At 44.0% G+C, this 14,392-nt stretch overlaps 5 protein-coding genes across 5 annotated transcripts; 3 read left to right on the top strand and 2 right to left on the bottom strand.

The window, feature by feature from the left end:
- Nucleotides 1-32: 32 nt before the first annotated feature.
- J056_000105 (Glutamate--tRNA ligase) lies at nt 33-1,676 on the bottom strand (the record flags this gene model as incomplete). The annotated part of the gene is made up of 6 exons (XM_009267503.1): nt 33-104; nt 152-424; nt 487-966; nt 1,018-1,206; nt 1,250-1,342; nt 1,386-1,676. 6 exons carry the CDS (start codon nt 1,674-1,676, stop codon nt 33-35), a joined length of 1,398 nt encoding a protein of 465 aa, XP_009265778.1.
- Nucleotides 1,677-1,730: 54 nt separating this feature from the next.
- On the top strand, nt 1,731-2,984 carry J056_000104 (uncharacterized protein; the record flags this gene model as incomplete). Its single annotated transcript, XM_009267502.1, has 1 exon — nt 1,731-2,984. The coding sequence occupies one exon, from the start codon at nt 1,731-1,733 to the stop codon at nt 2,982-2,984; it is 1,254 nt and encodes a 417-aa protein (XP_009265777.1).
- An 82-nt stretch (nt 2,985-3,066) lies between these two features.
- J056_000103 (Vacuolar protein sorting-associated protein 27) lies at nt 3,067-4,458 on the bottom strand (the record flags this gene model as incomplete). The annotated part of the gene is made up of 1 exon (XM_009267501.1): nt 3,067-4,458. One exon carries the CDS (start codon nt 4,456-4,458, stop codon nt 3,067-3,069), a length of 1,392 nt encoding a protein of 463 aa, XP_009265776.1.
- Nucleotides 4,459-4,630: 172 nt separating this feature from the next.
- J056_000102 (Cytoplasmic dynein 1 intermediate chain 1) lies at nt 4,631-11,619 on the top strand (the record flags this gene model as incomplete). The annotated part of the gene is made up of 19 exons (XM_009267500.1): nt 4,631-5,034; nt 5,088-5,148; nt 5,195-5,732; nt 5,785-5,835; nt 5,888-5,945; nt 5,990-6,001; nt 6,063-6,131; nt 6,189-6,265; nt 6,321-6,435; nt 6,493-6,514; nt 6,566-6,679; nt 6,738-6,899; nt 6,948-7,132; nt 7,186-7,243; nt 7,296-7,748; nt 7,800-8,180; nt 8,243-8,948; nt 9,399-11,547; nt 11,601-11,619. 19 exons carry the CDS (start codon nt 4,631-4,633, stop codon nt 11,617-11,619), a joined length of 5,634 nt encoding a protein of 1,877 aa, XP_009265775.1.
- Nucleotides 11,620-11,752: 133 nt separating this feature from the next.
- Nucleotides 11,753-14,203, top strand: J056_000101 (Pericentrin; the record flags this gene model as incomplete). The annotated part of the gene is made up of 4 exons (XM_009267499.1): nt 11,753-13,312; nt 13,366-13,907; nt 13,956-14,084; nt 14,128-14,203. The coding sequence occupies 4 exons, from the start codon at nt 11,753-11,755 to the stop codon at nt 14,201-14,203; spliced, it is 2,307 nt and encodes a 768-aa protein (XP_009265774.1).
- Nucleotides 14,204-14,392: the final 189 nt, after the last annotated feature.

Below are 14,392 nucleotides of genomic sequence, written 5' to 3'. Positions count from 1 at the left end.
TAATGTGTACAATTAAATTAATATCTTTTGATCTATTTTAGTAGTCTATGTAATGTTCTTTCTTTACCGAGTAGTTGCATGGTTGGTGCAATACTCGGACCCATCTGTGAGGATTGTGAGAGTGTGGATGAGTGAGTGAAATGTTTCATACCTTCTTACCAGTGAGAGCCCATCTCAATGGCATCATGAACTCATTCGTCTTCAAATTAAGTAATTTTTGTTGGTGTTTGAGGTGAGAGTTGAGCGTGTCTGTCTGCCAGTCTTGTAAATTGTGCAAGGCGTTAGATACGGCTTTCAGAACTGCATCTATATTATCCTTAGTAGTACTATCGTACGCGAGCTTAGCGTCGAGCGAGTTGTACAAAGGTTCGACGAAGAAATAGTCGCCCATCTGAGCCGCTTCACTGAGGTTATTGATGCGGTCCTGTGTATTGAAGTATAAATAGTCAGTAGGTGCATAGTAGTAGTAATGTCTTAGCAACCCACCTTAATGAGGATGAGTACATGAAGTAAATACTCATCATCGAATTGGAATCCATCGACAAAGAGGTGCAGATCGAGCATAGCTCTGAATCTATCAAGTACACCTTTATCGCCTTGCTCTACTTTTTTGCCGAGGTGCTGCTTGTTGAGGAACTGCAACTTGCCAGTAAACATAGCAGCGCGTCTGTGAGGAACGTCCCTGAGATCAAAGCGATCAATTAGACTTTGGATAGATAAGAAATCTGATGGGTTGGTAGGATCAGCCGTGCGCAAAGCATTCCAACCCATAAGAGCGGTGAAGTTAATCAGAGCTTCAGGTTCCCATTGATTAGCCTGATAAGTATCAACAGATACATCTCCAGACCGTTTGGATAGCTTCGAACCGTCTGGGTTGATGAGCAGTGGAAGGTGGGCGAAATTAGGTGGAGGGTGTTCTAGAGCTTTGTAGAGAGCCAAGTGGATTGGCATGGAAGAGAGCCATTCCTGTGAAGAATTAGTGAGTTTAGAGAATAAGACATTAAGTAAGACACCCACTTCACCGCGTAGAACGTGAGAAATCTGCATGTGAGTATCGTCTACAACGCTGGCTAAGTGGTAAGTAGGGAATCCGTCAGATTTGAGGAGAATAGGGTCATTAGTGAAGCCCATTTGGGGATGTTTAGATGAGGGGAAAGTGATGTCACCATAGACGGTGTCAGTGAAGTGAGTGTCAGATTGAGGTAGCTGTGGGTGTTAGAGAGAGTAGTGAATGTAGCACCCTACAAACCTTGAATCTAACGACGTGTGGTTTGTGTAAGTGTTGATCGCACGTCTTAACTGGATGCCCAGGACTAGCGTAATCACGGTAAGCAGCGTTTGACTGGTAAATGTTAGGTGGTGTGTATGATAAGCCATATAAATACCTCCAACAGCTGCTCAATTGCGTTTCTATATAAACTTAATCGCTCAGATTGGATATAAGATCCGAATGGGCCACCGATGTGAGGACCTTCGTTGAAAGTTATTCCAGACCAAGTGAGCGAATTAATGAGGCTATCAATTGCGCCTGCTTGATAACGTTTTCTGTCTGTGTCTTCAATACGCAGGATCAATGAACCACCAAGTTTTGAAGAAATCAGAAAGTTAAATAGAGCAGTACGTAGACCACCAATATGTAGACTACCTGTGGGTGAAGGTGCAAATCGTAATCTCATTCGAGTATGATGAATATAGACAGTTGAGTCAGAACAACCACCACCATCAACCCCATGAATATCGCTCAAAATATTGCTAAAACGCCTTCAGTGGCTGCTAACGCTACAAATGCCATGAAAGCTGCTTATTCCACTAGTCCAACTTCAAAAGTCTATAGAGATGCTATGACTGGTGAAGTTACTTCTCTGCCTGATATCGACATCAGTAAACTTCAAATTGAAAAAGCCAGCCAGCCAAAGACACCTCCACCTTCAGATACTCTAAGATTTGGACACACGTTTAGTGATCATATGCTCGTTATTCCCTGGAATTCTGGCAGTGGTTGGGGTGCTCCTACTATTAAGCCATACGGTCCACTCACTCTAGACCCTTCTTCTGTCTGCTTCCATTACGCACCTCAGCTCTTTGAAGGGATGAAAGCTTACAGAGACAAGTCATCCAACGTCAGATTATTCCGCCCTGATATGAACATGGCCAGGATGAACAGAACTGCTGATAGAGCTGCTCTGCCTACGTTTGACAGTGACTCTATGACTCAGCTCATACGTAAGTTAGTCCTCTTAGACCAGCACTGGATTCCACAGGAACCTGGCTACTCCTTGTACATCCGCCCAACTCTCATTGGCACACAAGCTAGTTTAGGTGTAGGTGCCTCATCTGACGCACTCCTCTACGTCATTTGCTCACCCGTCGGTCCCTACTACAAGAACGGGTTTAAGCCGGTGAAATTACTCGCGACCTCCAAGAACGTCAGGGCCTGGCCTGGTGGTACAGGAGCCTACAAACTCGGAGCCAACTATGTCCAAGGTGTCAAACCGCAGCATGAAGCTGCTGAAAAGGGTTATGACCAGAATCTTTGGCTCTTCGGTGAACAAGAGGAACTCACTGAGGTGGGCACAATGAACCTCTTCGTCGTCGTGCGCGGAGAGCAGGGCGAGACTGAAATTATCACTCCTCCACTCAACGATATGATCCTGCCAGGTGTGGTGCGTGATTCCATCCTCAACCTCACCCGCAACCCTCCTCAGTGGCTCAAACCTCAGCTCCCACCTTCGCTCAAGGTCTCGGAACGAAGAATTACTATGCCTGAATTGGCTGCCCTCGCTGAACAAGGTAGAGTCATCGAATCTTTCGGTAGTGGCACAGCTTGTATACTCGCCTCCATCTCTTGCGTTAATTGGAGAGATAAAGATATCACTATTCCCGTCGAACATGACGGCAGCGGCGCTCTTGCTACTACTCTCAGAAACGCTATTGAGGATATTCAATTAGGCAGACAAGAACATGAGTGGTCTGTTGTTTGTTGATTTTTGATCACGTGTAATACAATATTTTGATTCTTTGATTGTTCATTTGTTTTGTTTTTCTTTCTTCCTTCTTTTCTTCCCCCTACAACTCTATCAGCAGTGCTTCCTGTTGCTGTCGTTGCTCATTCTCATGCTCATTAATTCTATCGCCTGGCAACTCCGACGGCGCAGATGGTAGACCAGCCAGTGCATTGTATTTAGCTTGTTGGTATGGTTGTTGGTGTGGTTGTTGTTGCGGTTGCTGTTGCGGTTGCTGCTCTTGCCGATAATGCTGTGGTTGTTGTGGCTGCCAGTGTTGCGGTGTTTGCTGGTGATAACTTTGCTGCGGTATGCCATTGTGAATTGGTGATATCGACTGCGACTGTGACTGTGACTGTGTTTCTATTGGCGTGGGTGTATCTGTGAATTGCTGTGGTATACTTGATGGTGCAGTAGGTGCAGATTGTCCATTTGGTAGTGCAAGTGGTGCAGATGGTGCAGATGGTGCTGCAAATGGCAGTGATGGTATTGGAGTTGGTTGTGGAGGTGCAATGTATCTGGGCAAGCGTTCATCTTGTTGGTATTGTTCGTACGGCTGGTACTGCTGCTGATACTGCTGCTGCTGATAATAATAAGGTGTTGCTCTTTGCACCGGTGTACTCTCCCGCCGCTGCTGTTCCTCTCGCTGCTCTATCTGCGACTCGAGTAGTCTGTTATACAGTCTCACCGACTCAGTCATTTTGGCATGCATATCAACCAGAACACGCTCTTTCGCTTCTGTCTCATTAACTCCGGCCAACAATCTCGATTTTGCATTGAGTGCGCGATCTGCTGAGTAAGCAAGGTTTGGATTGGGTGGAGTTGGATATTGTTGGTGTTGTTGCTGCTGCTGCTGCTGTTGAACGGACTGAGCAAATGAGAATATTGCATCACGATCTTGTGTGGCTAATTCGTAGCTTGGCTTGTGAGTGTGATTCTGGTTGCTCGAAGTGCTCCTAACAGGTGCAACTGCAGCTACCGGAGGAGCACTGCGCATATCCTTCAAACTGGCTTCGATAGCTGCTTTCATATCGTCGTCATCCTCTGGTGGCTCTGGCCTGTTAGCGTTGATAGCAGGCCCAGTATTCTGATAAGAGTGACCAGACTCAGCCAAACTGAGCTGAATGGCTTTGAGTAGATCTGCATCAGCTGCATCCTGAGAATTATCTTGTACCTTGTCCTGTGCCTTGTCGTGACCACCGCGAGGAACACGTATGGCAGATGGAGGAGCAGCCTTTGTGCCTTCGCGGAGAATCAGGGAATAGCAACCCTCACAAACTCTAACTGGATCGTTGTATCCCCAATGCGGTAACGTTAATTGTTTATGGCAGCACAGACTGTCAAAAACCCTGCCACAGTTTCTACAGTGGTGTTTACGGTTAAATGTCGTAAATACGCTCTGGCATCTCGAGCATGCATCGCTGTCTGTCCATTCTGGGGCTATTTCTGAGGCCATCTCTCTTAACCCAACGTCGTCGTTGATAACGAAGAGATGAAATAATTTAAATTAATCATAATTAATATAAATTAATATAAATTGATTATTTATTTTCTCATTTTATTCCTTTCTCCTTCTTCTTTCTCCTTTCTCCTTAGCTTAGGGGCTTTTAAATCACGTCGATCACCAAATGACCGGTTCTGGGACACCCGCGCCTATTAAATCAAAGAAATCAACTTTCCATCAGAGATCTTCTTATTTCGATAGAGAAAATGAGCTCAGCGCTGTAGATACCTTTAGGGGTTTCTACACTCTCTTTTGGATTTTCGCTGCTATGACTGGCATACGCACGGCTGTAGAGACCTACGATGCTACCGGAAGCATTCTAGGCTTAAATTTTGGCAGGTTGATCAGCAGAGATGGTCTTGTTTTGGCTATCTCTGACGCAATCCTCGTCGCTTCCACTTGTCTCTCTTTTCTATTCATCAAAGCCATTCAAAGAGGCTGGATTAGCTATAATGCTGTCGGTCTCTCTATCCAGCACGTCTTACAACTCTTCTTCCTAGCCATACCCGTCTTTTGGGCCTTTCAGAGGTGTGTTACGGTTGTTTCACTTCATTTTCATCTCTCTGACTTGGCTGGTTCAGAAATTGGCCTTGGGTTCAGTCTGGTTTTTTGACTTTACACTCTCTCACTATGATAATGAAGGTGTGTTGATTTTATATGCACGCGTAAACCTAAAATTTTACCCCAGATCCACTCCTACATGGCTACAAATGGTCACTTCGCTAATTTGCACTCTAAGATTAAATCTCTCGAGGCTCAATTGGCAAAACTCAGCAATTCCTCACTCGAAGCCACCGTAGAGCAGAGAGAAGCAGAAGTATCAAACAGAGCCGAGAGCGACCTCAGACAGCGCAAAGCGTTTAGCAAGGCAATTACTAGGGTTGAGCAAGAAGAGCAAGCATCCAACAGTGGCGTTTCCACACCTCTAGGCTCAAACGAAATTGAAACTGCTCATGTCAACGATGTGCATCACCATCCTCTCACAACCTCCTCTAATCCAGATGTAGCTAAAGTAGCTAGCGAGATCAACGAGCTCACTTCACATATCACTTCACATGGTCCTACTAAAATCTCTTATCCGGATAACGTAACTCTGGCTAACTTCCTCGACTACCTCCTTATTCCTACGCTCGTGTACGAGCTGGAGTATCCCCGCACGGAGCGTGTGCGACTGTGGTATGTGATCGAGAAAACGCTGGCGACTTTCGGTACTTTCTACATACTCTGTGGGTGGCTTCGTGACTGTGCGCGTATGTAGGGCTGGCTAACTCGGTGTAGACATGATAAGCGAGCATTACATTTCACCAAAAATGCCTCGTCCGGAAGAATGTGAGTGGTGTTATGTCATGCATGTGAGTGGGCTGGCTGACGAGCTCGACAGCATTCGCTAGAACGTGGTTGGATTTGTGTATACCATTTCTCTGCAACTACGTCCTTCTGTGAGTGTTTCGCTTCGTTCACCATGTTCACGCTGACATGACAGATTCTACATTATGTACGTCGCTACAATAATACAATTGCATTAGCAGCCCACCTAACACTAACATTACGTAAAGCTTCGAGTGCATCTGCAACGCCTTTGCTGAGCTTACGAGATTTGCTGATCGAGAGTTTTATGAGGATTGGTAGGGTGCCGAGCTGGACAGGTATCGTTAATTCACTCACTCACAATCTCCCCTCAGGTGGAACGCTACAACATGGGACCAGTTTGCGCGTAAGTGGAATAAACCAGTGCATATGTTCCTCCTCAGACATGTCTGTGGGTGACTTTAACGCTTCTGCTACCGTTCCGTCTCACAATACACAACATATAGACGTCTCCACACTCTCTACATATAAGATCTCCAAGCAATCAGCAACTATGCTCACCTTTCTGCTTTCTGCACTCATACACGAGCTTGTGATGGCTGTTGTAACTAAGAAGATCAGGTGGGTGTTTTTTCAAGCGGCAGTGACATTTTCAATCGAACTAACAAATGGATATAGAATGTATTTGTTCGTCTTGCAGGTGGATATAAGTCAGACAATGCGTGAATAACCCCACTGAGATACTAAACAGATGGCCCAATTGCCAATGATTGCTATTGGTAGATTGCCCTTAGTCAGAAGATATCCTGAGTTTGCTAACATGTTCTTCTGGCTTGGATTGATGTCTGGACCACCGCTGCTAGCTGTTGGGTATTTGAAGTATTGAAATGTTGAATTGCACGCTTGTACCACGATATCACCAGGATACACCGATATACACCTCTATACATACACCCATCATGGATCGTCGCAAGGCAGAGATAGAGGAGAAGAGAGCCAAGTTGGGAGAATTGAAGAGAGCGAGAGGCGAAAGAAAGAGGGGGTTGGATAGTGCGAATAAATCTACCGCTGATAGCGTTGCCGGCGTAGGTGTGCGGCGATATGGCATGTAGTCAGCTCACGAGGCTGTTCAGGCTGCTCAGGCTGCTGAGATTTCAAGCGTTACGGATTACAATAGGATAGGGAAGAAAGAGATAGATGATCTTGTCGCGTCGCTCGTTGGATCGAATTCATCGGTACTGAGCGATAGAACAAACGATATTCGCCGTGAAGGTCAATCAGAGCAAGCAGAGGAATCACAAGTTACAAAAGCTGAATAGTGAGAAAGAAAATTGGGCTATTGAGCCAATCTAATCAACCCAGTACCCACAGTACCCAGCAGCCTATCCTACAATCAGTCGATCACGAGGTGTTCTATTTACCTTTAAAGGTGGGTTGGTGGTGTGCGTACACTGTACCCCATGCTCACACTCTTCCCACAGGAAACCGTCACTTACAATAAAGAAGTACAAACGGCTTTTATACCTGATGACGAACACGAAACACTTGTCGATTCAGCTGTGGGAACAGAGACAGCTGATGAGCTAAGGCAGCGCATGCATAAAGAAGAGCATTTACGCGTCGAAAATGAAAGAAAATTGGCAGAGGAAGAAGCTGCTATTCAGCGTGAGATTGATCAAGAGATATTAGATATCTCAGAGGAAGAGAGATTGGCAGTATACACTTCACCAGATTTTGGTGACTTTATCGAAAGTTCCTCAAAGATGATTCAACGAGCATTATCAGATAATTATGATGTGACGAGGGATTATCGGATGGCCATGGATAATGCTAATCATGATAACGAGTCAAAGAATATGAAGCTTGTTTGTTCTTTCGCTGATGAAAAATGGACTAAGAACCGTTCGATTACTGCTGTTGATTGGTCTCACATTGTTAGTAAATGACACACCCAGTTTAATCACCTTCTTACACAACCAAATTAGTTCTCGGAACTCAGTCTGGCTGCTTACAACAAGAACTCGGCTTCATTCAATGATCCAAATGGTATTGTCGCCGTTTGGAACATGCATCTGCTAGATCGACCAGAGTTTGTGTTACATTCTCAATCAGATGTTCTCAGTGCGACCTTCTCACCATTCCACGCTAATTTAATCTTTGGTGGTACATATTCTGGTCAAATATTGTTATGGGATACACGTGCTAAGCAGACGCCAGTACTGAGAACACCACTAAGTGCTACTGGGCATACTCACCCTGTTTACGATATGCAAGTGATTGGTACACAAAACGCAAACAATCTCATGACGACGAGTACGGATGGTTTAGTTTGTGGGTGGACAGTTGATATGCTTGCACAACCGCAGGTGGGTCATGCGTAGTGCGTAATGCAGATGGTGCATTTCACTAACACGCAACACACGCATAGGAAAGCATAGAATTGTCGCGTACCGGAAATAGCAAGACAGATGAAGTAGCAATAACATGTTTTGATTTACCACACGCCGAGACAATGTCATTCTACGTGGGCACGGAAGAGGGTGCAATCTACCATGCCCACAGACATGACAGAGCAGGAGTAAAGGCGGGCATAGATCACAATGAGATTTACTCGGACCACAGTGCGCCGGTCAACTCACTCGACTTTCATCCACTCTCACTCAATCGGACGACGACCAATACGAATGATTTCACTGACCTTTTCTTGACGACCTCGATAGATTGGACTATTAAGCTGTGGTCAACAAAAGGTATAACTGCAGCGAATGGCCAGCAGCAGCAGCAGCAGCAACAGCAGACACAGACACAGCACACACAACAACACCACAAACCATTGCAGACTTTTGATGAACACACTGACTGCGTATATGACGCGAAATGGCATCCGCATCACCCAGCAGTATTTGGATCCGTGGATGGGTGCGGGGAGTTTAAACTGTGGAATTTAAACGTGGATACGGAAGTGCCAATAAGCAGTGCAGTACCATCGAGTAGAGCATTGAACAGGATGTCATGGGAGCGCAAGGAGGGTAAACGCGTTGGACTTGGATCGAGTGATGGAAACCTCTATGTGTACGATATAGGAGAACAAGCGGGGCTGAGAGGAGGTACAACGGAGTGGGACGAGCTGCAAAGTGTTACAAATTACTTAAGGAGATAACGAATAACAGGGTTGAGCTGGCAGAGTCCTCGAGGCGATCCACTCGGTTGGAAAAGAGAGCGGGAGAGAAGGAGAAGAATAGTAATTGTATTTACACAACACTCCTGTGAATAGAGAGATAAAAAATAAATAATTTGATAAAAATGAAAATATCAAACATTATCTCCGTTTTTGAGTAGCTCACTCGTTGTACGACACTCAACGAAGCAGGCAATTGTTGCAGGCTTTAGATAATAAAAATTAAGACAAAGGATATCTAGCGTGTGTCTTGACTTGATATTTGGCAGCGACACGCATTCTCACACAGCAGCCAGCGTTGAATGGTAATTGGACCAGCATCCTTCAATGGAATTCCCTCATCATAGACAAACGCAGTCATTATCAAATAAAAGACAATCAAATTCTAATTCTAATTCAATGCTAGCATCTCCACAGTCTTCGCCCGTGTCATCACCCACTCAATCCCCTTTCTTGTACGCACCACCAGCCCCAACGAATCAAGCGCTATTCTTTCATCAGCAGCAACAACAATGGGCAGCCGCTGCAGCCGCTTATCACCACCAGCAACTCATGCTACAACAGAATCACATGTTTACACCGCCTAACCCAGATTTTACTGGCCGGAGAAGAACATCCTCTGGGCCGCAAAAACCGAGCTCAACGCATCCGTATCAAGAGTCTAGGCAACAATCACAGTCTTACTCTCAAGTCGCTTCTTTAAATCCACGTTCAACCGCTAATCATAGGAGATCAAAATCCGATGCTTTATCAAAGGATGATTTGATTGTGAGGAATACTACCAAGGGTAGTACTGGTAGTTTGGGTGGTCCGGGTAGCCCAAGTGGTCCAGGCAGTGTAGCATCACCTACTTCTCGCCCTATGGTAAATAGAACGGAATCAACCCCAGCTACTGGTGCTTCTAGCTCTCACAAAAAGCACGATGATCTTGTGGATGATTTCAGCCCTCCAATGGGACGTATGCGCAAGAATTCTCATAGCTCAAACGATTCAAGATCTTCTAGGCAGTCTTCAGCTACTCAAGCCACTCAATCACCTCAATCAACTCACAAAGATTCTCCAACTAGTCTAAATAACAACAAACAATCACAACATGTAAGGCCATCACCACTTTCACAACAATCACCGCATAATTTGAATGATACTATTGCGAATAAGACTGATAAACCAGGTCTAAAATCACGATTTAAACGAGCATTATCAAGTTCAAATGATATAAGTGAAAGAATTCCTATCGATGATAGCGCTATCGGTAAAAATTCATCAGCTTCTTCACCACTAGCGACGAAGTCTCAGCCTCAAACTCAGCCTAACAAACAATCACCCTCACCACAATTACCACCACGGACAAGAACAATCTCTGAATCGAATAGAGTTAGACCAGGTGAAAATAATGAAGCTAACGAGAAACCAGCTAAAAAGCATAGCATTTTCAATTCCAAATTTAACGTCTCAACTGATAACATTTCCATTTCTTCAGCCGCTTCTTCTGCATCTGTTATGTTACGTAAGATTGGTAGCGTTGGTAAAATAGCAAGAAGAAGCTCATTTGCTGGTCTTACCAATCTATTTAACAAGGATAAAGACAGAGATAGTGGTGGTGAAGAGCCAGAGGATATGAACAACAAATCTATTGGATCAAAGCTGAAAAAGAAGAAGAAGAATAAACGTAAGAAGGAACCATCGACTTCAATAAGTCATGCAACTGCTGAAGTTGATAGACATTCAATCATTAATGAAGAACCTGAATATATTGATGGTTTGAGTCCAGCAGCAGCCCTAGTCAAGCAGCATCAGGAACAAGTTGCAGCAGCTGAGGCTAAATCAGCTAAATCATCTAAATCGTCTAAATCTTCAAGTCGCCTTAATTCAAATAGCTATAATCACGCAGGTAGTGATAGTAAGTCAAGATTGCCAGGTGCAATTGAAGCGAAAGGAGATGGCGATTCAATAGTATCACAAGATGATGATGATCTAACGCAAGGTTTACAAGGAGTACAAATTCATCAAGAAGAGTGGCATGGTTCTTGTCAGTATGATTCGAATGCCGCGCCACATCGTCGTGAGCATATTTTGAAAGGCATATTGAAAGGAGCAAGAACATACCGTCAAGAGGATTTTGAAGAAAGACAGCAGCTACGTGGTCGGTCAAACTCTTTTACCTTTACCAATATAATGAAAGATGAGGATGGTCGGGAAGTTCAACCGCAAGTTTCTCATCAATTACCTTCACCGGATGCAGATAAGATTGATGGTATAGCCTCAAGACCGTCATCGATGCACAAACCAATCGACAAACCTTTAGTAAATCACAATAATTCAACTTCTGCATTACCAGTACAAGCAATGATCAATTTGGCTGCTCAACCAAAGAGAAAGTGTTCATTTGCCAACTCTATGGGGGTTCAAACAACTTGGCCTGCTACAATATATGATAGAAGGGGAGAACCTGCGACATGTAACAGACTGACACCTGAATTGGCGCAAATGATAAAAGAGGAAATGAACGCGTTCAAAATGGAAGAAATGAGAGTACACGCAAGCTCGAGGTTAAAGTGAGTTAACTTATTGAGTAGACTAAACGCGGATAACTAACGCAGTCTAATAGCACGCAATTTTTCCTATAAACGAGAAAGAATTTACCCGATTTCAAAGATAATAATTTTGTTAAAGATTTGTAGAAAATGATTTTCATCTATTAATACCCAATTTATAACCAAATGTACAAAAGGTTGACTTAGTTCATATCGTCATCATCAAATGCTCAAGCTCAACGAGACACCTTCGCGGATTTTAAGGAGGATAAATGAGGAGGATAAGGAGGAGCTTGTTTCTCTGCCTTCGATTGATGATCAGGAGTATTCAGGCTTGACGGAGACTGAATCGAACGAGACAGCGACACAAGTTAAGGAAAACGTTAAGGAGAAAGTCAAGGAGAACGTTAAGGAGGGCTTTAAAGAGGTTGAAAGACCTAAAGTAATATCAGATGTTGCTCAAACGCCAAATAAATTCAACAAAACACCAAAAGACGCGTCAAAACGACTAACAAGTCAACCAAATGTACTCATGTCTGCTATGAAGGATAAGGCAAAGCCAAATGTCAACACGACACCATTCCCTAAGACAGTTTCATTCTCAAGGAAGCCTCTAGAGAATAACAATGATAACAATGATACTAACGATAACAACGATCCATCTTTTGCTTCATCTAACAGCGATCTTATAACTCCGCGTCAACCAAACAACTTTAATGCAAACATCACTGCAAACGAATCAGGTAATAGATTCGATGGCACCAAGTTGAACTCTTATTTGAATTCACTCAACGAACACCTCGCAACGGAGAACAATCAGCTTGTTTCTGCACTCGAAACTGCGAAAGAGGATGCCTTTGAAGCTCAAGAGCAGCTAAGATTAATTGGAGATGAACACTATGCGGAGACACAGCAGCTGAGAGATGAAATCAATCGTTTACATACATCAAAATCTCAAACATCATCAGATGAGGTGCAAAAGCTATCTTACACAGTGGATAAACTTCAAGACGAAGTGTTACATTACAAATCGCGGTCTAAAAAGCTCGAAGAGGAAGTAGCGAACCTTGACAACGACAAGTATCAACTGAGCAAGGAAGTTAATGATGCACGCAAATTCAATAGAGACTTTGACCACGAGAAAGATAAGTATGAGCGTGCGATTGGCAGACTTGAGGCTGACCTTCAAGATCTGGATGTCGAGCTCGAGCGTCGTCAAACGATGTACAATAGTCGTATGGAGGAGTACAAGGAAGTGAACCAAGATATGGATCAACAACTACAATCGAATCAGATTGAGATGGAGAATTTGAGAATGGACACTAGGAGACTCAATGAGGAAGTATACATGTTGAAAACACGCAGTCCATCGCAAAACCAATCTACACCAAGGAACAAATCTAGATATGACACGATTGACGCTACACCAGCTATTCACAAGAGCGTCATCAACCTCAAGATGCCAAAGACACCAGCTACACCTGAGTGGATGGGTCATGATACCTGGTTGAACCAAACAACGATCGGAGCTGGAGATGTACAGCCACTATTAGCACAAGTAGCTGCTCTCAGAGAGCAACTAGATGGTGCTAATAGCCAAGTAGATAACAATCTGCGCATGCTAGGAAAGAGTGGCTTTGACCAGAAGTCTATAATCAATAAGTTGATGGAAAGTAGTGACAAAGTTCACGATTTGGAGATTGAGCTGCAGAAAGTACATGAAGGTCAGGATGAGGATAGGAAGTCGATAGAAGCACTAATTGCAGAGCGAGAGAACATTGTCAAGGTAGGCGTCGAAATTATAAAAGTAAACCAAAATCAGCTGACGTAATACGAAAGCTGAGCGATACGCTACAAGATGAGCTCCAGAAGGCAGAGACAAAGGTGATGAGATTGGAGAATAAACTGACGGAGACAGCACAAATGAGAAGGAGGTACGACTCCAAGGTGGATGAGTGTGAAGAACTCCAAAAACTTAATGCGGAGTTGCAGGAAGAGGGCAGAGACACACACGAAGAACTCGCCAGACAAGAAAAAGATCTCAACAGGATGAACAGAGAGTTTATCATACTCGGACAAGATCTTGAGATGCTCAAGAATGAGCGTGATGGATTAGAGCATCGTAAAATGGCATCACACAACAAGCTCAGAGATGAGCTCACGTCTTCTGAAGCTAATGTACGTGCATTGGAAGCTCAGCTGAACAGCAGAAGAGATAGTATGTCGATGGAGGAGCGCAACAACTTTATAAAGGAACGCCGTGGTCTTGTTATAGAGATCAAGTATCACAAAGCCAAATTCTCACGAGAGAGGACATTGCGAGAGGATCTTATCTGTCAAAAAAAGTACCTGTTACTATTAGTCGGAGGATTGAGATTGACGTAGGTGTATACATTGCACGTGGTCACAAAACTAACACGGCTTTACAGACAAGACGCCACTATCGCAGCTATATCCAAGATAGGATTTATGGAAGAGATGGCAAAGCGTCCACAAAAGAAAGCATCGACCAAATTCCGCAGTGCAGCATTTGCGGTGATTGCAATAAACAGAATGAGGTGGGTTTCCGTGTGTTGTGTGTACTCGACTGACAAGCCTTAGAAATGCCACCTTCCATTGGCAAAATCAGCGTTCAGAACGCGACAGGTTGGTTGCTGCTCGCTCGTCGCGTCGTTAGAGTATCTTCATCTTGCATATTAAAACCTGTTGTAAACATATAAATGAGTTGTGAGAGCAACAAAATAGCGCCTTCAGACAAAAATATACTTGCACTCAAGAACAATTTATGACAATAAAAATAAGACAAGATCCGAAACCAGTCCGAGAAATGTCGTGGAAAGATAAAGCTAAGAAACGTAAATGGTTA

The sequence above is a fragment of the Wallemia ichthyophaga genome (genome assembly GCF_000400465.1).
Source record: "Wallemia ichthyophaga EXF-994 unplaced genomic scaffold scaffold1, whole genome shotgun sequence".
NCBI lineage: Eukaryota > Fungi > Basidiomycota > Wallemiomycetes > Wallemiales > Wallemiaceae > Wallemia > Wallemia ichthyophaga.
Note: the sequence above shows the minus strand (reverse complement) of the source record. Positions and strands in the feature narration are given on the sequence as shown.